The 22,106-nt window shown below is 43.8% G+C and overlaps 2 protein-coding genes across 2 annotated transcripts in view; one reads left to right on the forward strand and one right to left on the reverse strand.

Moving 5' to 3' along the window:
* VWCE (von Willebrand factor C and EGF domains) overlaps positions 1–22,106 on the reverse strand; it is a 260,888-nt gene that overhangs the window by 216,598 nt on the left and 22,184 nt on the right. Inside the window, exons 3-4 of the mRNA XM_073573945.1 lie at positions 8,656–8,745; positions 1,929–1,970 (exon numbers count right to left, since the gene is read on the reverse strand). Coding sequence (XP_073430046.1) covers positions 1,929–1,970; positions 8,656–8,745 — 132 coding nt within the window. The remainder of the gene's footprint in view (positions 1–1,928; positions 1,971–8,655; positions 8,746–22,106) is intronic.
* Positions 15,944–21,502, forward strand: LOC141088111 (uncharacterized). Its single transcript, XM_073574058.1, has 3 exons — positions 15,944–16,496; positions 16,746–17,726; positions 21,471–21,502. The coding sequence occupies exons 1-3, from the start codon at positions 15,944–15,946 to the stop codon at positions 21,500–21,502; spliced, it is 1,566 nt and encodes a 521-aa protein (XP_073430159.1).

Consider the following 22,106-nt stretch of genomic DNA (forward strand, 5'->3'; position numbering starts at 1 on the left):
GAAGTTTTGGGGTTGCTATGCTGCTTCGGGCACTGGGTGACTTGACTGTGTGCAAGTAATCATGAAATCTGAAGATTAGCAAAGGATTTTGGGTCACAATGTAGTGACAAGTGTCAGAAAGCTTGGTTTGAGCCCTAGGTCAAGAGTCTTCCAGTAGGACAATGACCCCAAACATACTTCAAGAAGCACCCAGAAATGGATTGAAACAAAGCGCTGGAGAGTTCTGAAGTGGCCAGCAACGAGCCCGGAGCTGGATCCCATTGAAAACCTGTAGAGAGATCTTAAAATTGCTGTTGGGAGAAGGCGCCTTCAAATATAAGAGACCTGGAGTAGTTTGCAAAAGAAGAGTGGTCCAAAATTCCAGTTGAGAAGTGTAAGAAGCTTGTTGATGGTTATAGGAAACAATTGATTGCAGTTATTTGTTCCAAAAAGTCTGCAGCAAATAGTAAGTTGAGGGTGCCAACAATTTTGTCCAGTCCATTTTTGAGGTTTTGTATGAAATTATGTGCAATTTGCTTTTTTTTCCCTGTTTTTTTTGTGTGGTGTTCCAATACACAAAAAGGAAATAAACATGTGTATAACAAAACATGTGGAATTGTAATAATTTTCTGGGAGAAATACTTTTCATGTTCTGAAACAATTTCGAGGGTTCCAACATTTTGGCCCTGACAGCATATCAGTAGCTTTGTTGCAGATATTGAAGGCATAACATTAGGATGGGCCATCAATATCCGATCATTGCCTGTTGACTGTCTTGGCTTTTTCCAGGATCCATTATGGACAGCTGTATTGATCAAAGGCCTTTTGGCTGCCTGGACAACAGCAATATCAGGAGCCATAATGAATCTGGGGTGTATGTAAGTATGAGGCTTCCAGTGAACTCAGACTCGGGGAGCAGTTTGATTTGTGAGTGTATTTATGACCATACACTTTAGATGATCATTGACTGAACGAAGCTTTGGCCAATCATTCAGCTGATCGCTATCTCGGCTATCTCTTCCATACACAGGACTAATTGTTTGGCCAAGAGCTCTTGTGTTCTTATGAGAAAGCCATCACCAGACATGTTTGGTTAAGGCTTAATCCTCAGGAGAACAAAGCAATCAGCATTATGAAGTCTGACTTAGGGCCCCGTTACACGTATCAATGTCCCAGCGATCCCACCCACGATCCAACGCGTATGGGATCGCTGGGACATAGTTAGCTGATCGCTGGTGAGCTGTCACATAGACAGCCCCTCCAGCGATCAGGATCAGCGAGCAAGCAGCTCTTAGATACCCGCTGTTTACATTGGAAACCAGTTCCCAGCGTCGCTGATCGTTGGTCTCTCGCTGTCACACGCAGCGATGTGCGCTGGCCAGCGGGAGACCAACGATCAAAAAATGGCCCAGGACGTTCGAGCGCAATCAGTGATACCCGGCAGGGGGCCAGTCGCTGATCCATGTCACACACAGCAATTTCACTGACGAGATCGCTGTGGCGTCACAAAATCAGCGATCTCGCTGGCGATATCGCTGTGTGTGACGGGGCCTTTACCCAATCGACCTCTCTTCTGACAATCAGTTGTCCAAGGCCCTCCTACACATTACACTGTTGGCTAAATCCATAGATATCAGGGGATTCTGCTGACTGTCTAATGTGTATGGGGGGACTATAAATATATTTTTTTAAACATTTTTTATCATGGTTTTGCTTTGGGTTTTCAGTTTTGGATATCATAGCACTATGTCACATTGGACAGGTTTACTTCCCTACTAACATAATATTTCTAGGAGCAAGACCAGCAGGGTATTTCTTACTTCTTGGGGGCAGTCCACAGCTGGCATTGAGGTGGTTGGATGCAAACTATAAGTCTTTTCTCTTATGCCTCATGGTCCACTGTCTACTACGTTTACCTCTATTGTTCTACGAATAGTTTTGTTACCCACCTTTATCTTCCATTTCTCGATCATGTTCACTGGTATAATGATCTGAAATGAGACAATACCTCAGATTTTTTGGATTTCTTAGTGACTAGATAGAAAGCACTTGGGTAATTGATGTAATCATTACCAGTACAGAAATAAATATATAAAGTGCTCTCAGTGAGAGAAACAAAATAGGAATTTTGTGGGTATGATACCTTTTAATGGCTAACAAATAATAGTGAATGATGTTACAAAGCAAGCTTTTGGGACTGCTTACGTCCCTTCATCAGGCTGATATAACAAAATATTTGAAGAAACCTTATTTATATACAGTAGAGAGCACAGGCAAGGTGTGATACATGGACATTGCAATAAACAAACAATGATCTTGAAGAGAGAATCCTTAATTAAGTAAGATTAGATAGGTAGTGTGAAAGTTCTGTCATTTTAAAAGGCAATTTTAAATCACAGAAAAATCGGAGGGTGTGGGAATACAAGTTCATAATAATCTTTGATTCTATTCACACAGGACTCAATCTGTCAGAAGGTTTTATGGCCCATTACCATATCTGAGCTATTTCCTCAAACAGCCCTTTGATCTCACAGAACTTTCACACTACCTATCTAATCTTACTTAACTAAGGATTCTCTCTTCAAGCTCATGGTTTGTTTATTGAAATGTCCATGTATCACACCTTGCCTGTGCTCTCCACTGTATATAAATAAGGTTTCTTCAAATATTTTGTTATATCAGCCTGATGAAGGGACGTAAGCTGTCCCGAAAGCTTGCTTTGTAACATCATTCACTATTATTTGTTAGCCACTAAAAGTGTTATGAATGAGTCACCATAGGAGGCAAAAACAGAAATGCTAGCTAAGTCCAGAAAGCCAGAGAAGTTGGCAGCTATCTGATTGCAGACCCCTGAACCTATCAACAACAACTAGCAGTAGCCGTGGGGGGTTCCTACGATGCCCTAGACCCCTCGATCACAGCCGGAGAACTCCCTAGCCTAAAGACAGAACGGGAAATCTAAACTGCCCCAGAGCAGACCCCAAAGCAATAGGCAGCCCCCAACATATAATGACGGTGAAGCAAGAAGAAAAAACACTAACACAGATAGAAAGATAGACTGAGCAAATGATGGGGCCCAAGCTAACTAGATAGGACAGGATAGGAAAGCTGCTGTCTGCAATCCGCGAAAAACCCTATCAAAATAAGAGCCAACAGACTGACAGGGAAAAAGGCCCTGAAGACGCTAGGCTTCAAAAAGACTATGTCAGTACTCAGGTATTTTCTGAAGACAGAGCAAAGCGACAAAAAAGAATTCAGCTCACCCCAGCAGGGAATGGCAGAATCCAGAAAAGCAAGGCTAACTAAAACCAAGACACAAATGCAAAAAGGCAAAGCAGAAAACTTAGCTTTTGAGGAGCAGGAATCAGACTGGTCTCCAAGAATTCCACAGAGAAATCACCAGCGAGGCAGAAGGGCGTCGGCTGCCTTCTATCCAGTCAGAGATCCCCGTCGCCCAGTCATCCTCTCCCAGCTTAGGTGCTTGGTAATCAGCCTCATTACCTTCCTTCACCAGAAGAGGGAGTTCATCAGACCTCAATAGTGAAGGGGAAAATGAACTCATAACAGTACCTCCCCCTTGAGGAGGGGTCACCGAACCCTCATCCACGCCACCAGGGCGACCAGGGTGAGCCCGATGAAAGGCACGCACCAATCTTTTGGCATGAATATCAGAGGCAGAGACCCAGGAATTATCCTCCTGACCATAACCCTTCCACTTAACCAAATACTGGAGTCTCCGTCTAGCCAGACGGGAATCCAGTATCTTCTCTACTTTATATTCCATGTTACCTTCAACCAATACAGGGTCCGGAGGTGCCACCCCAGGAACTACTGGTTCAACAAACCTCTTCAACAAGGACTTATGAAACACATTATGGATTTTAAATGTGACAGGAAGAGCCAACCGAAAAGAGACCGGATTAATGATCTCCAAAATCTTGTAAGGCCCAATAAATCTAGGCTTAAACTTAGGAGAAGCTACCTTCATAGAGATATTTTTTGATGATAACCAAACCATATCACCCACCTTAAACTGGGGACCAACGGTCCTATGCCGGTTGGAAAACCGTTGGGCCTTTTCCTGGAAGAGAGATAACTTATCCACCACTTGGTCCCAGATCTGGTGCATTCTCTCCACCACAGTGTCAACACCTGGGCAGGCAGAAGGCTCCACCTGCCCTGAAGAAAATAGAGGATGAAACCCAAAGTTACAAAAAAAAGGTGACATCAAAGTGGCAGAACTAGCTCTATTATTTAAAGCAAATTCGGCCAAGGGCAAAAATGAAACCCAATCATCCTGATCAGCGGAAATAAAACATCTCAAATACGACTCCAAGGTCTGGTTTGTTCTCTCCGTCTGCCCATTGGTCTGAGGGTGAAACGCAGAGGAGAAGGACAACTGAATTCCCAGCTTGGAACAGAAAGTCCTCCAAAATCTAGACACAAACTGAACTCCTCTGTCAGATACAATGTTCTCAGGAATCCCGTGCAAGCGAACCACCTCTTGCAAAAACAGGGACACCAACTCAGAAGAAGATGGCAACTTAGGAAGTGGTACAAGATGAACCATCTTAGAGAACCTATCACAAATCACCCAAATAACAGTCATTCTCTGAGAGACAGGCATATCAGAGATGAAATCCATTGAAATATGGGTCCATGGCCTCCTGGGGACCAGCAAAGGCATCAACAACCCACTAGAGCGAGAACAAGGTTTAGACCGGGAGCAAGTCCCACAGGACTGCACAAAATTCCTGACATCACGAGACAAGGCGGGCCACCAAAAAGACCGACTCACCAGATCTCTAGTACCAAAAATACCTGGATGACCAGCCAATGCAGAGCAATGAACTTCAGACATCACTCTCTTTTTCCACTGGTCAGGAACATACAACTTTCTACTGGGACAACGCTCAGGTTTGTCCTCCTGGAACTCTTCCTGAGCACGTCTCAAATCGGGCGAGATGGCAGAAAGAACTACCCCTTCGCCTAAGATGGTAGCAGGCTTGGTCACCACAGGAGAATCAGCAAAGAAGCTCCTAGAGAGAGCGTCAGCCTTGACATTCTTAGTGCCAGGAAGAAAAGAGACCACAAAATCAAAATGTGTAAAAAACAAGGCCCATCTAGCCTGTCTAGGGTTCAATCGTTTGGCCGACTCCAGGTAAATCAAATTCTTTTGGTCAGTGAGGACCACGACTTGATGTTTAGCTCCCTCCAACCAATGTCTCCACTCCTCAAATGCCCATTTCATGGCTAACAGTTCCCGATTCCCCACATCATAGTTACGTTCAGATGGGGAGAACTTTCAGAAAAAGAAAGCACAGGGATTCATTTTAGATGTTACAGGATCCTTTTGGGACAAAACAGCTCCTGCACCAATCTCAGAAGCGTCCACCTCTACCTGGAACGGGAGTGAGACATCAGGTTGCCGCAAAACCGGGGCATAAGTGAATCTTCGCTTCAGCTCCTGAAAGGAAGAAACAGCATCCGGAGACCAATTCAACACATCAGCACCCTTCTTAGTCAGATCAGTCAATGGCTTGGCAATACTAGAAAATTTTGCTATAAATTTCCGATAAAAATTAGCAAAACCCAAAAACTTCTGAAGGGCCTTCAAAGAAGTGGGCTGAACCCAATCATAAATGGCCTGTACCTTGGCCGGATCCATTTCAATAATTGACTGAGACAAAATAAATCCCAAAAATGAATTCCTCTGTACCCCAAAAAGGCATTTCGATCATTTGACATACAGGGAATTCTCCCTCAAGATCCGGAACACCGTCCGAACATGTTCCACATGAGAATCCCAATCCTTGGAGAAGATCAAAATATCATCCAGATAGATAATCAAAAATTTATCCACAAAGTCTTGTAAAATGTCATTCATGAAGCACTGGAAGACAGAAGGGGCATTAGTGAGCCCAAAAGGCATCACCAGGTACTCAAAATGTCCCTCTGGAGTATTAAACGCCGTCTTCCATTCATCCCCATGCTTAATGCGGATAAGATTATACGCCCCCCTGAGGTCAAGCTTGGTAAACCAGCAAGCACCTTTAACTCTGGAGAATAGATCAGAAATCAGGGGTAACGGATACTGATATTTAATAGTAATTTTGTTGAGGGCACGATAATCAATACAAGGCCTTAATGAACCATCCTTTTTGGCCACGAAAAAAAAACCAGCACCTAATGGTGAAGAAGATGGTCTAATATGACCCTTCTCCAACGCCTCCTTAATATAGGATCGCATAGCCTCGTGCTCGGGTACAGATAAATTGAAGAGCCGACCCTTGGGAAATTTACACCTCGGGCTCAGTTCAATTGCACAGTCATAACTCCTATGAGGAGGCAAAGACGCAGACTCATTCTCACTAAATACATCATAAAAGTCCGCCAAATAGTCAGGAACATCATGCGACTGAGGAGAGGTGGAAAAAAACGGAGCCTCACTAAGGGCACACCGACAACCCCTACTCACCACAGACACAGATTTCCAGTCCAAAACTGGATTATGAATTTGCAACCAGGGAAACCCCAGACCAATGGTATCATGCAAATTATGCAACACCAAAAATCTGCAATTTTCTTGATGGTTTGGGGCGACCCGCATTACCACATGGGTCCAAAACTGAGGCTTATTTTTCGCCAAAGGAGTAGCATCAATCCCCCTCAAAGGGATAGGCGTCCGCAGAGGTGTCATAGGAAATCCACAACGTTTAGCAAAATCCAAGTCCATTAGGTTCAGGGCTGCTCCCGAATCCACAAAAGCCTTGGCGGAAAATGTGGACAGGGAGCAGATCAGAGTAATTGCCAGAAGAAACTTAGGTTGAACCCCACCCACAGAAAACGTGTGTGCAAAACGTTTCTCTCGTTTAGGACAGACAGAAATAATATGCGAGGCATCTCCACAAAAAAAACACAGCTTATTACGCTTTCTGAACTCCTGACGTTGCTCCCTGGACAAAACTCTATCACATTGCATAGGTTCAGACACTTGTTCAACAGGTGGCAACACCTCTCGTGCAGTCCTGCGTTCACGTAAACGCCGATCAACCTGAATGGCTAATGACATAGAATCGTCCAGACCAGAGGGAACAGGAAATCCCACCATAGTATCTTTTACGGCTTCTGACAAACCCTTCCGAAAGAGAGCTGCCAAGGCATTATCATTCCAGGCAGTAAGGACCGCCCACTTTTGGAGTTTTTGACATTACAATTCTGCAGAATCTCGACCCTGGCTCAATGCCAACAGGGTCTTTTCAGCATGATCAATAGCATTAGGTTCGTCATACAACAACCCCAAGGCTTGAAAAAATGCGTTCACATTAGTCAAACTAGGATCATCAGGTTTCAAAGAAAACGCCCAATCCTGGGGATCGCCACGCATCAAAGAGATGATAATTTTAACCTGCTGCGCGGAGCTCCCTGACGAGTTAGGCTTCATGGCAAAAAATAATTTACAATTATTTTTGAAATTCAAAAATTTAGACCGATCCCCAAAAAACACATCAGGAGTAGGGATCTTTGGTTCAGCAGCATGTGAATGAGCAAGGTAGGCGGAAATTCCCCGCACTTCCACAGCGAGCTGCTCCACACGATCAGACAACTGCTTTATCTCCATTGAGAGAAAAAAAAATCCCCCTACGGCCTCAGAGATATAGAGGAAAAAATATACACACCTTTTTTTTTTTTTTTTTTTTTTTTTTACAATTCTTTCCTGCTATTGAGTACCCTAGGATCTGCGGTATGGCTGGTGATTCTGTTATGAATGAGTCACCGTAGGAGGCAACAACAGAAATGCTAGCTAAGTCCAGAAAACCAGAGAAGTTGGCAGCTATCGGATTGCAGACCCCTGAACCTATCAACAACAACTAGCAGTAGCCGTGGGGGGTCCTACGATGCCCTAGACCCCTCGATCACAGCCAGAGAACTGCCTAGCCTAAAGACAGAAAGGGAAATCTAAACTGCCCCAGAGCAGACCCCAAAGCAATAGGCAGCCCCCAACATATAATGACGGTGAAGCAAGAAGAAAAAACACTAACACAGATAGAAAGAAAGACTGAGCAAATGATGGGGCCCAAGCTAACTAGATAGGACAGGATAGGAAAGCTGCTGTCTGCAATCTGCAAAAAACCCTATCAAAATAATAGCCAACAGACTGACAGGGAAAAAGGCCCTGAAGACGCTAGGCTTCAAAAAGACTATGTCAGTACTCAAGTATTTTCTGAAGACAGAGCAAAGCGCCAAAAAGGAATTCAGCTCACCCCAGCAGGGAATGGCAGAATCCAGAAAAGCAAGGCAAACTAAAACCAAGACACAAATGCAAAAAGGCAAAGCTGAAAACTTAGCTTTTGAGGAGCAGGAATCAGACTGGTCTCCTAGAATTCCACAGAGAAATCACCAGTGAGGCAGAAGGGCATTGGCTGCCTTATATCCAGTCAGAGATCCCCGTCACCCAGTCATCCTCTCCCAGCTCAGGTGCTTGGTAATCAGTGTCACTACCTTCCTTCACCAGAAGAGGGAGTTCATCAGACCTCAATGGTGAAGGGGAAAATGAACTCATAACATAAAAGGTATCATACCCACAAGATTCCTATTTTGTTTCTCTCACTGAGAGCACTTTACATATTTTTTTCTACTGGCTAACACGGTACCAAACCACTTTTTTCATTTTACCAGTACAGGTGATGCCATGATGACCATCTCTGCAGGAACACACATTAGGGGCAATACAGAATCCACTGCCACATCCATAAGCACACAGAGCTATAAGATAAAGATAAGCCGTGTTCATAGTCAGTGTTACTCATAGAATTGTCATTAAATAGATAAAGTTGCAATCAAAATTATTCAGACCCTTCTGTAAATTAATTTTATCAAAATTTACAAACATTCTGCTGTTTGCAATAAAACAATAAAACTGTGTAGCGCTCAGCAGAAGTAATATAACAAGTGGTTTCTCCAAATTCAGCACAAAACACCACATTTACTGACTGTTGTATTCTCAGAACTAATCATCTCCTGTATGACAAGCATCTTTAATACTTAGGAGATCACCTGTGTCGGTTATGTCCTGCTGCAAATGTTATGCACAGCTAGACACCAGCTTCTGGCAGCGTTACTGACGTTACTGAAGAATTTTATCGCATTCATCATTGGAAATGGCTTTCGGTTCAATAATATCTTGGGTTTACATGCACCAGTGTCTTCTACACATTCCACCACTCCAGAATCTTCCAGGCTGTAACCAAGCCTTAGTGAACTCTGAGGTATGCTTGGGACCATTGCCTTGTTGGAAGGTTCAATAGCACCCAAGCTTCAGTTTCCTCACAGAAGGTATGACATTTTCTCTCAGAATTTCCTGATACCTGATTAAATTCATCTAACCATCCACGTGCTGCATTCTTCCAGTGCCAGAGGAAGCAAAGCAGGCCCGGAATATGACCAAGCCACCACCATGAGCAACTGTAGGCATAACCGAGCTACCACCATGAGCAACTGTAGGCCACCACTATGCTTATCTCTTTTACAAAAATCTCCCCCTCAGAATCCTGGATTCATTCTAAAAATCAACTTCAGATGTACAATTTTTACAAATTCACCATAACTGGCCATAAGGTATGTTTTTCACCCAACGAGGTAGATGTCCACTTGAAAAATCAAGATAGCTGTTGACATCTACAGGTGCAGCTCACAAAATTAGAATACCATCAAAAAGTTAATTTATTTCAGTTCTTCAGTACAAAAAGTAAAACTAATATTAAATAGTCATTACACAAAGAGTGATCTATTTCAAGTGTTTATTTCTGTGAATGTTGATGATTATGGCTTGCAGACAATGAAAACCCAAAAGTCATTATCTCAGTAAATTAGAATACTTTATGACACCAGCTTGAAAAAATGATTTTAAAATCAGAAATGTTGGCCTACTAAAATGTATGTTTAGTAAATGCACTCAATACTTGGTCGGGGCTCCTTTTGCATCAATTACTGCAACAATGCGGCGTGGTATGTAGGCGATCAGCCTGTGTCACTGCTGAGGTGTTATGGAAGCCCAGGTTGCTTTGATAGCAGCCTTCAGCTGGTCTGCATTGTTGGGTCTAGTGTCTCTCATCTTCCTGTTATGATGAGTAACCGAAGGAGGAAAAAACAAAATACCAGCTAAGTCCAGAAAAACCAGAGAGGTTGGCAGCTATCGGATTGCAGACCCCTGGACCTATCCACAACAACTAACAGTAGTTGTGGGGGTTTCCTATGGTGCCCTAGACCCCTCTATCACAGCCGGAGAACTAAATAGCCTAAAGACTGAAAGGGGAAAAACTAAGCTGCCCCAGAGCAGACCCCAAAGCAATAGGCAGCCCCCAACATATAATGACGGTGAAGCAAGATGAAAACACTAACACAGATAGAAAGATAGGTTGAGCAAATGATGGGGCACAAGCTAACTACATAGGACAGGATAGGAAAGCTGCTGTCTGCCATCCGCAAAAACCCTATCAAAATGAGCCAACCGACTGATAGGAAAAACAAGCCCTGAAGTCGCTAGGCTTCAAAAGACTATATCAGCACTCAGGTATATTCTGAAGACAGAGCAAAAGATCAACAGATCAGAGACAAAAATGGAATTCAGCTCACCCCCGGCCGGGGATGGCAGAACTCCCAAATAACAAGGCAAAACAAAACAAAACTGAAGAGTACAAAGCAGAGCAGAAAAACTTAGCTTTGAGATGCAGGAATCAGACTGGTCTCCAAGAATCCAGCAGGAAAATCACCAGCCAGGAAGAAGGGCGTCGGCAGCCTTATATCCAGTCCTCAATTCCAGCCACCCAGTCATCATCTAGCTGCCCAGGTGTTTGATAATCAGCCTCACTACCTTCCTTCACAAGAGGAGGGAGTTCATCAGACCTCAATGGTGAAGGGAAAAATGAACTCACAACATCTTCCTCTTCACAATACCCCATAGATTCTCTATGGGGTTAAGGTTAGACTAGTTTGCTGGCCAATCAAGGACAATGATACTGTTGTGCAAACATATAATCCCATTAAAATTGATACTTTATTTCAATAATATTAAAAAATCACCAACCCAGTGTATAGGCAGTAAAAAATATATCACAAGCAATTGTATATATAACCTGTCCAATTCCCTACAATAGCTTGCTGTCCCTTCCTGACAGTGGAGGTTGGCACCCTAAAAGATACGGTTGTTTGGCGCCCCCACTCTGCAACGGCTGTCCCAGACTAGCCCTATTAGCCCCTGTTATTCTACAGGTGGGAAAACAATAAGCATAGTAAAGAAATGAATGAGTAGGTCTAATGCAAGAATCACATTACAAGCTTGAGGCTGGAGCTAAGTAGGGGTTAAATCCCCGCTGGGTTTCCCTTAATATTTCTATGTTGGGAGTAGAGTTGAGCGAAATGGGTCGGTCAAATTCATAAGTCGCCGACTTACGCTGAAGTCAGGTTTCATGAAACGAAACCCGACCATAGCGTGAGGTCGGCCACGAGGTCGGCGACCAGAGCGCCAAAGTCGCGTTTCAGATTCCAGCGCCCTTTTTCAGCCAATGATGGAGGACACACACTGTGGGCAACGCGATGACATGGGCAGCGGTCACCACCATCTTTGAGAAGGGCATGCAAGTGATTGGCTTGCTTTGTGTGGCATCACAGGGGCTATAAAAGGGCGTGCACGCCGACCGCCATCTTACTTCTGCCGATCTTAGCATTAGGGAGAGGTTGCAGCTGCTGATTCTGAATAAGGGAGAGCGTTAGGCAGGGAAGAAGAACAAAAAAACTGCTTCTGCTGGTAGCGATTTCCACTGTAGAACACAACAGTTTGTGTGCAGTGACAGGGGAGGCTATAATTTTGTGCATCAGCTCTGTTGGTTATTAGGCTGCCTTATAAGGCTCCCTGATAGCTGCATTGCTGTTTGCACACTGCTGTGCAAACTGCTTTTTTAAAAGCAAAAATACTTTTCTTCCTCTTTTCTGCACAGTTACCAAGCATTCATTTTTCCACACTTTTGTGTACAGCAGTCCTGCTTATTAGGCTGCCTGCTGCCATACTTGGACTGAGAGCATCTTTGTCAACCTCCTAAAATCTCTAGGGAGCTTCCAATTCTCCCCAATACTATATACACACCTACACACCTTGTGCCTGGTCATACACCTGTCTATTTCAGCCTGTTAAATTGAGGTGTAATCTATAGTGGGCCTGAGATAATAGTTCAGCCTCCTAAAATCTCTAGGGAGCTTCCAATTCTCCCCAATACTATATACACACCTTGTGCCTGGTCATACACCTGCCTATTTCAGCATGTTAATAATAATAATAATAATCTTTATTTATATAGCGCCAACATATTCCGCAGCGCTTTACAGTTGAACAGTTTCAAACACAACAGTCATAAGTAACAACGTTAACAATACAATAATTAAAGCGAAATAAGACGACCCTGCTCGTGGAGCTTACAATCTACAATGAGGTGGGGGGATACAAAGCACAGGTTTGTATTTACAACGATGTATTTACAATGACGGTCCAGCCATCTTCAGGGGGTGGGGGTTAGATGGAGATAGTGAATGGGCTACACACACACAAACATGACTTTGATTAATGAATGTGATAGGCCGCTCTGAACAAATGTGTTTTGAGCGAGCGCCTAAAACTATGCAAATTGTGGATGGTCCTAATATTTTGGGGTAGAGCATTCCAGAGGATTGGCGCAGCACGGGAGAAGTCTTGGAGTCGGGAGTGGGAGGTACGGATTAGGGCAGAGGTTAGTCGAAAGTCATTTGCAGAGCGCAGCGGTCGGTTAGGCCGATAGACAGAAATGAGGGAGGAGATGTAAGGGGGTGCCGCACTGTGGAGAGCTTTGTGGGTGAGAACAAGTACTTTGAATTGTACCCTGTAATGAATTGGCAGCCAGTGTAACGACTGGCGAAGAGCGGACGCGTCTGAGAAACGATTAGCCAGATGGACAACCCTGGCTGCTGCATTAAGGATAGACTGGAGAGGGGAGAGTCGAGTGAGAGGGAGGCCAATTAATAGAGCATTACAGTAGTCTAGGCGGGAGTGGATCAGGGCGACAGTGAGAGTTTTTGTTGTTTCCATGGTGAGAAAAGGGCGGATTCTAGAGATGTTCTTTAGGTGTAAGCGGCATGAGCGGGCAAGAGATTGTATATGGGAGGTGAAGGAGAGATCGGAGTCGAACATAACACCCAGACAGCGCACCTGCGTTAAATTGAGGTGTAATCTATAGTGGGCCTGAGATAATAGTTCAGCCTCCTAAAATCTCTAGGGAGCTTCCAATTCTCCCCAATACTATATACACACCTTGTGCCTGGTCATACACCTGCCTATTTCAGCATGTTAAATTGAGGTGTAATCTATAGTGGGCCTGAGATAATAGTTCAGCCTCCTAAAATCTCTAGGGAGCTTCCAATTCTCCCCAATACTATATACACCTTGTACCTTGTTTTACAGTACCATATAGCTGGTGGTATTTCGGGTACATTTTTCCAAAAATGAGGAAGTATGGTGGAAGAGGCCGTGGAAGTGGGCGGGGGTTGCCAGCTGGTACTGATGGTGGTGGTGGTGCATCTGCTGGTAGTGGCAAAAGCACAATAGCACCTAAGGCAGGAGGTGTTGAGCCTGCGTCATCGTCTGGCTCCACAAGGCCTCGAAGGCTCCCTTTTCTGGGAGTAGGTAAACCTGGTCAGGAACAACACCTTCCTTGTGTCTTTCACCCCTACCAAAAGTGAAGGATGTGGCAGGCCACACTACGGATTACTCCATGGAGCTCTTTTCACATACCATGCCTGGGTTATCAAGTCAAATCGTGAATTCCCCAGGCCAAGATGAATCTGACATGGAGTGCACTGATGCACAGCCACTGCTAGATTTTTCAGCTGGTACATTCACTCAGAGCACTACATTGTCCTCGCAGTGTACTGAGCCAGAATCTGACCCTGATGAAACTCAGTTGCCCCTTCCCGCATACTATACCACCTTACAAGGTGACACAGAGGAAGGTGCACATGAAATTGAAGAGGAGGTGATGGATGACCCAGTTGTTGATCCAGATTGGCATCCATTGGGGGAAGAGGGTGCCGCTGTCAATAGCTCAGAAGAGGAGGAGTAGCATCCGCAGCAGGCATCGACATCGCAACAGCTGTTATCTGGCAGGCCCGTAGCAGTCCAAAAACGGTTTACAAAAACCAAAAGAGTTGCAGGACAGCTTGGCCAGAGGGTCAAATTAGCACAGCATGAAAGGCCTCAAAATGTCTTCCATAGTAGGAAGAGTGCAGTGTGGCACTTTTTTGAACAAAATCCTAATGATCAGGCAAAGGTTATCTGTAAGAAGTGCGCAAAGACCTTTAGCCGAGGGAAAAATCTGAGAAATTTGAATACCGGTTGCATGCTTAGACATTTAACCACCATGCACTTGCAAGCATGGACGGACTACCAAACCTCATGTACCACATGTGCACCTGCCCTGAATGAAGGTAGTCAGCAACGCTACATCACTTCCCCCACTCTAAGCCCACTGGTTAGCCCACCACCAGCAGCAAATGTTGAGGTGTCGTCGCAAGGCCAAAGCAGTCAGGGAATCACAATGTTATTGCTACGAAAGACTGAATCTAGGCCATCAGCAAGACCACCAACACCATCACCATCACCAACCCTCTCTCAGTCCACCATGTCCACCGCTAGTTCCACCATATGCAGCTCTCAAGTCCAGCTCACCCTACCAGAGACTCTGAGTAGGACAAGAAAGTACTCATCCTCTCATCCGCATACAATGTGTTTGAACACCCACATTGCCAAACTAATCTCGTTAGAGATGATGCCCTACCGGTTGGTTGAAAGCGAAGCTTTCCGCGAGCTCATGGCCTACGCAGTACCACGCTATGACCTACCCAGTCGGCACTTCTTTTCTCGAAAAGCCATCCCAGCCCTCCACCTGCATGTGAAAGACCGCATTGTCCATGCACTCAAGCAATCAGTGAGTGGAAAGGTGCACCTCACAACAGATGCATGGTCCAGTAGGCATGGCCAGGGCCGTTACATGTCCATCACTGCGCACTGGGTTAATGTGGTGGATTCAGGGTCCACAGGGGACAGCGGCGGTGGGACAGTGCTGCCTAGCCCACAGTATAGGAAACAGTTGGCTGTAGGCGTTCGACCCTCCTCCTCCAGAAGCGAAAGCTCGTCCACAGAGTGCAGTCGCACGAGCACTCCATCCACAGCTGCCAGTGTTGCACACAAGGTGTCCCACTGTCGAACAGCTAGTGGTAAGCGTCAGCAGGCTGTGTTGAAGATGATGTGTTTGGGCGACAACAGACACACCGCAGAGGTACTGGCCGACTACTTGCATCGACAAACTGAGTCATGGCTGGGCAGTAGGGTGACCGGATCTCTTATGGGGGGAAAAAAATATCAGAATCTTGTTCGTCTGGACCCCACAAAACGATTCCCCTTTCCAGATATTGAGATAGCCAAAATTTGAGCTCGATCAAACGACGTTAACCCGTGCCGCTCGTTGCTCAAAGTTTGAAAAAACCCAAATTTTTGGACAAAAAGCTGACATATGGAGCCATAACTCCAGAACGGTAAATAATAAAAACACGCTTAATATCTCAAAAGAAAGCTAATGTTGTTCTTCAAAATTTGTATTTTATACATAATTGTTGTTATTTTAAGTCAAACTGAGTTACAACAGCTTTTAGCCCCAAGAACGTGACCTGGTACCACTAGGAGCAATGGAGCATACTTCGTATATTTTGTTATTAAGTGATAAATTTTGTTTTTTTTTGGTATATTTTTGAGTTTAAAGTAGAAATATAACAAAAAAACAAGTAATACTGATAAGTCTAATGACATTTTTTATTGAAATTAAAGTTTGTAATATATTTTGTTTCGTTTTTCTAGTTAACTGTTATTTACCTATTGGACTCTGAAATGGCATTTACATCAGGTGTACAAAGCCGGAACAAGGATAAATTATTTCTTGTGGGCTATCCCATTCACCAGATCACCGGTTGTAAACTACCCTCAAATCGTCAAGTCTTATGTGCTTTATTTTATAATTTACGTACTGTGAAATTAACTGTAAGAGAATCAGCAAAACTGACCATACGAGAAGTGTTCATTTTTTGGGGGAAAGCTCGAATCCCGACTAAACATGAGCAAGATGCAATTACTAAGCTGGAAAAACTTCACGCCGAGTGGAGAAGTCTTCAAAAAGACCGGAAGAAAACATCGGAAACGGCCAAGAACAAATTTAAACAGTTTGTTGAAAAGTTGAATGATCTCTTTGATATTGCTCAACAAGATGCCTTGGCTCTGATGAAATTGGAAGAAGATAAGGCATTTCTCGTGAAACAGAGGCAGAAGGGCCGCCCAGGTTCCATGGCTGGAGTGGATCTCAAGTTGTCTCGAGCTGAAGAAATCAAGGCGCAAAAGGAACTTGCAAAAATGAACCGACAAATCCAAGAAGAAACTTTTGATATTGGTGAGTTTATTTTATTATTATTATTATTCTAAAAAGTAGATAAACAAATAAGTAAATAGTTTCATTATAATTGAAAGAAAATTGTACATGAGAGCATCATTTGGCATCTTTATGATTGAGTTTATATTCTTAAAATAATACCTATTGATAATTAGAAGTAGGTAATTTAGTACCTATGTATTATTACTATTCTGCTAAAACGACAAGTTTTTATAGTCTTTTTTTTCTCTTTCTTTTGTTGCTTCTTAGAGACGGATGATGAAGACAAGCTCGAAGAAGGAAAAGAAGAAGAAGATACTGAAGAGGACAGCATCTACCAGGAAGTTGAGAGCTTGGAGGAAATGGACATCCCTGAAGAAGCTGCAGAAGATCCAGGACCATCTGAGAGCAAGAGGATGAAAGTTTCATTTGCAAGGGGCTTTAAAGACATTTTAAACATGAAATTATCCATTGTGTTAGATCGATGTAAGGTATCAGACAGAAATGCCACGAGAATTTTAATAGCTACTCTAGAAGCACTAAACCTTGACCCTCTTGAGTACAAAGTCTCGAAAACTTTATTACATTCTAGAAGGCAAATGTTCAGAGAACAATATACTAAAAAATTTTTAGATAAAGTAAACATTCCTGAAAAAGAGCCCGTGGTTGTCCATTGGGATGGTAAACTTTTACCGGGTGTTTTAAAACATGAGCAATGTGAGCGAATAGCTATTGCTATTTCATATGGCGAAAAAGAACAGCTGCTGGGAGTTCCTGTAACAGCAAGCAGCTCTGGAGAAGAGCAAGCCGTAGCCGTATATGAATGCCTACAGGAATGGGGTCTTCCCAACACCGTCAAGGCGATGTGCTTCGACACTGCAGCATCGAACACGGGAAGACTCAAAGGAGCATGCGCCCTATTGGAGCAAATGTTAGGAAAAGAATTGCTACACCTAGCTTGCCGTCACCATATCTTGGAAATTGTGTTAAGAGGCGTATTCGACACAAAAATGGTATCAACCACTGTACCTCATCGAGACATTTTCAAAAGATTCCTCACTGTGTGGCCCAAGATAGACAAAGGAAAATACGACACAGGTATCAGTGACAATCTAATACAAAAGCAGCTAACTCCAGAAGTAATTGCAAATGTTACTGCTGAATTCAAGACTAAATTAACTGAGAGCCACCCCAGAGATGACTACAAGGAACTGTTGCAGTTGGTTCTCGTATTTGTTGGATCACTAGACGGCAATGTTGTGGTTTTTAGAACTCCAGGAGCCATTCATCACGCTAGGTGGATGGCAAAGGCTATTTACTGCTTAAAAATGTTCATTTTTCGTCGTCAATTTAAGATGTCTAAAGAAGAAGAAAGTTCTGTGCGTGCCATTTCTGTTTTCCTAGTTAAAATTTATTGTAAAGCTTGGTTCAATGCTCCAAAAGCTCATCTTGCGCCAAAGCAAGATTTAGGTATTTTGCATAGTCTGTTAGACTATAAAGAATGTGACAACGACATTGCAGAAATAGCCATGACCAAATTTTCGAACCATTTGTGGTATTTGAATGCAGAGTTGGTGGGATTATCGTTTTTTGATCCCACCATTACAGACGATGAAAAGTTGTTAATGGCTAATAAATTGCGCAGTAGCACAGATGAACCATCAGAGCATGCTAGGGTTGTAAATCCAAAAGTTAGGAAAGAAAAATTAAAAGAGGTAGTTGATGGAGGATTGGTAAATTTACTTACCAAAGAAACATTTACATTCTTTGACCGATTTAATAAAAAAACAGATTTCCTAAGACAAAATCCAAACACCTGGCCTCAAAATAATGACTTCCAAGAAGGATTGAAAATTGTCAAAACATTAAAAGTAGTTAATGATATGGCTGAGCGTGGTGTTAAATTAATAACCGACTTTAACGACCTTCTGACAAAAGATGAAGAACAAAAGCAATATGTCCTGCAAGTTGTAAGCAAATGCCGAACATTATATTCTGACGTTTCAAAAACTACTTTAACAAAAGCTCTAGAATAGATTAGATAACTATGTAAAATTATCAACTCATGTAGGTACTACGTCTGTATCTTTTCTGTGTCTGTTTTGTATGTATTATATACCTCATTTTTTTATTTTAAAATAAAAAATGGCATTAGACTTATCAATATTACTTGTTTTTTTGTTATATTTCTACTTTAAACTCAAAAATATACCAAAAAAAAACAAAATTTATCACTTAATAACAAAATATACGAAGTATGCTCCATTGCTCCTAGTGGTACCAGGTCACGTTCTTGGGGCTAAAAGCTGTTGTAACTCAGTTTGACTTAAAATAACAACAATTATGTATAAAATACAAATTTTGAAGAACAACATTAGCTTTCTTTTGAGATATTAAGCGTGTTTTTATTATTTACCGTTCTGGAGTTATGGCTCCATATGTCAGCTTTTTGGCCAAAAATTTGGATTTTTTCAAACTTTGAGCGACAAGTGGCACGGGTTAACGTCGTTTGATCGAGCTCAAATTTTGGCTCTCTCAATATCTGGAAAGGGGAATCGTTTTGTGGGGTCCAGACGGACAAAATTCCGACATCGATTTTTTGTGGTCACCCTACTGGGCAGTCTACATTTTGAGGCAGGCAAGGTAGATAGTGATAACGGCTGGAATTTTGAGGCAGCCATAGCCCTTTCAAAACTCAGACACATACCTTGCCTGGCTCACACCTTGAACCTGATGGTGCAGTGCTTCCTCAATAATTATCTGGAGTTAACACCCCTGCTCCATAAGGTGCGAAGACTGTGCTCGCACATCCGCCGGTCGCCCATACACTCAAGTCGTATGCAGAAAATGCAGCGATTGCTCCACCTTCCCAAGCACCGCCTAATTATCGACGTTGCAACAAAATGGAACTCCACCCTGCACATGGTTCAGAGGCTGTGCAAACATAGGCAGGCTGTAATGCATTTGTGGGAGGATACACGGGCAGGCAGTTTGAGGGCAGACATGGAGTTGTCTGGTGTGCAGTGGTCGAAGCTGAAAGACCTCTGTAAAGTCCTTCAGTGTTTTGAGGAATGCACACGGCTGGTAAGCGCAGACGACGCCATCATAAGCATGAGCATCCCACTTATGCGTCTGCTCATGCAAACTTTGACGCACATTAAGGAGCAGGCGTCTGCAGCCGAGGAGGAAGAGGAGGAGGGAAGCCTTGATGACAGTCAGCCATTGTCTGCTCAGGGAACTCTCCTGGACGAGGTAGAGGAAGAAGAGGAAGAGGAGGAGGATGAAGGGGATGATTATTTAGGGGAGGAGGATGCTTCTCAAGGGGCAAGAGAAAATGTTGGCGTGGCAAGGTCAGTACAGGGTTTGTGCGTGACTGGAGGGATGTTGATTTGCCAGAAAGTGCTCCTCCACCCAGCACTCACAGTGCATCATTGACACTGGGAACATTGGCCCACATGTGTGATTATGCCTTGCAGATCCTAAAAAGGACCCCCGCATTGCCAGAATGATGAACGATGACTACTGGTTGGCCAGCATCCTGGATCCACGCTATAAAGGCAAATTCCAAAACATCATGCCACAGGAGAACATAGAGCTAATATTGGCTAACAAACCAGCAACTCTGGTAAACCGTTTGTTTGAGGCAGTCCCAGCACACAGCGGCGGTGATGGTTTTCCCACAAGCCGTAGGGGGCAACATGGAAGAGGTGTTCGTGGTGCACACAGCCGAAGTGACGTTGGACACAGGGGTTTCATGACCATGTTGTGGACTGATTTTTCAAGTACCGCTCACACGACTGGTAATACTGCATCGATTGAAAGTGACAGGAGACAGCAGTTGTCAACTATGGTTACAAACTACTTCTCCTCCTATATCGATGTTCTCCCTCACAGGTCATTCCCCTTTGACTATTGGGCCTGTAAACTGGAAACCTGGCCTGAATTGGCACAATATGCCTTACAGGAGTTCACTTGCCCTGCTGCTAGTGTGCTATCCGAAAGAGTCTTCAGTGCCGTTGGATCAATCCTGACAGAAAAAGGACCCGTCTGTCGACCCAAAATGTTGATGATCTAACCTTCATTAAAATGAACCATGCATGGATTTCAAAGGATTTTGTCCAACCTTCCCCTGCTGACACGTAGGTTGCCAGAAAAATGGCTCGCTTTTGTCCTCCTCTTCCTCGGACTTCTCCAATTCCTCCATTTGCAGCTGCTGAATGTCCAACATCAACATATGCCATTTTTTCAACCTCACTAACCGGCCTGCCTCTCCCCCAGGGCCGGGGTCACCACCTGGCGCATGCACCCGTGCGAGTGCCGTTGCCCTGGACAGGTGGGTGGATCCACTCTTGGGCGACGGCACTGGCACAGGGTCCCTCATAGTACAATCAAGTATCTCTGATAGTGGGGGTGCACACCCGCCGTCAGACACACCAGCATACTATGAGGGGCCCTGTGCCAGTACCGCCGCCCATGAGTGGGCCCCCCTGCTTGCTCAGGGCCCCAGCACTTGCAATACTTACCTCTCCCTGCTCCACCGCTGTGTAGTCTGGGCTATTAAATCCTTCACTGGGACTGCCAATGCAAATTTGGTGAACTGATAGATGATGGTCAAGACGTAGCTATGCCCTGTCCTGCTGGGCTCTATCTTCAGATGATCAATGGCTTCCATTTGTTATGGACGTCGACTCACAATGAGATGCAGTGGTGGTTTATCATGAGCATTCACGATTTTCCTACTCACAGACGTGTGACATTCCTACCCACATTTTGAAATGTGTCCTCTCATGCCAATCCAATAGAATCGCCTACGGCCTGTGACTTTTGTCTTTTGCACTCCAAAGTTACCTGACAGATCATGATAGGGAGTGAGGACAATGTCTACATCTCTCCCTGTTATCACAATTTGATGGAGATGAGTAACGGTGATGGGATCCACGGTACTGCGATACAGCAAACCTTTCTTCACATGAACTGTTTTCGCTGTCTCCAAAGACAAAGTAATTGAGGTTCAGCATCGCCACTGAGAATTCTCCCGGGAGTTTTTCCGGTGATTAGTAATTCCAAAATTTCTGCAATCACTCGACTTTCCGTCTGTACTTGCATCCATCTCGTTTCCTCTTGCGGAGAGTCTGGACTGTTTTACTGAGACTGAAATATATATGAAGATTGAAAAATACCCCAACAGTGTATACTAGTGTACGCTTCGAATACATTACCCTTTTTCTACTTTTTAGATTCTTGTCTAATCCATACTGAGGCTGTGAGTGTCTTTGTCGGACTCTGGAAATATACACGGAGATTTTTAATGTTTAAACTATGCTATATATACCTGGTATCCAGTGATACTGTACCCTTTCTCAACTTTCTACAATCTTGTCAAATCCATACTGGGCCTGAGACCGTCTGAGTCTGCCTCCTGATTAGAGATGAGCGGTGTTCGAGTCGACCTGTTCGCCAAGTTCAAATTCGAGCTGTTTTGGGCAGTATTCAAGCCATTCGTCGAACTCGAACACTTTGCTTAAAATTTGGCTGTTAGAGGTTCCGTTCGAGAACGGTTCGTTCACCAAAAGCGTAACTTTATTTTCACGTTAATAATGGTTTTCAATGTTAATAGACAGTTTCATGGCA

Source organism: Dendrobates tinctorius, unplaced genomic scaffold (assembly GCF_039654945.1).
Source record: "Dendrobates tinctorius isolate UK_male_01 unplaced genomic scaffold, ASM3965494v1 ptg000037l, whole genome shotgun sequence".
Lineage (NCBI taxonomy): Eukaryota > Metazoa > Chordata > Amphibia > Anura > Dendrobatidae > Dendrobates > Dendrobates tinctorius.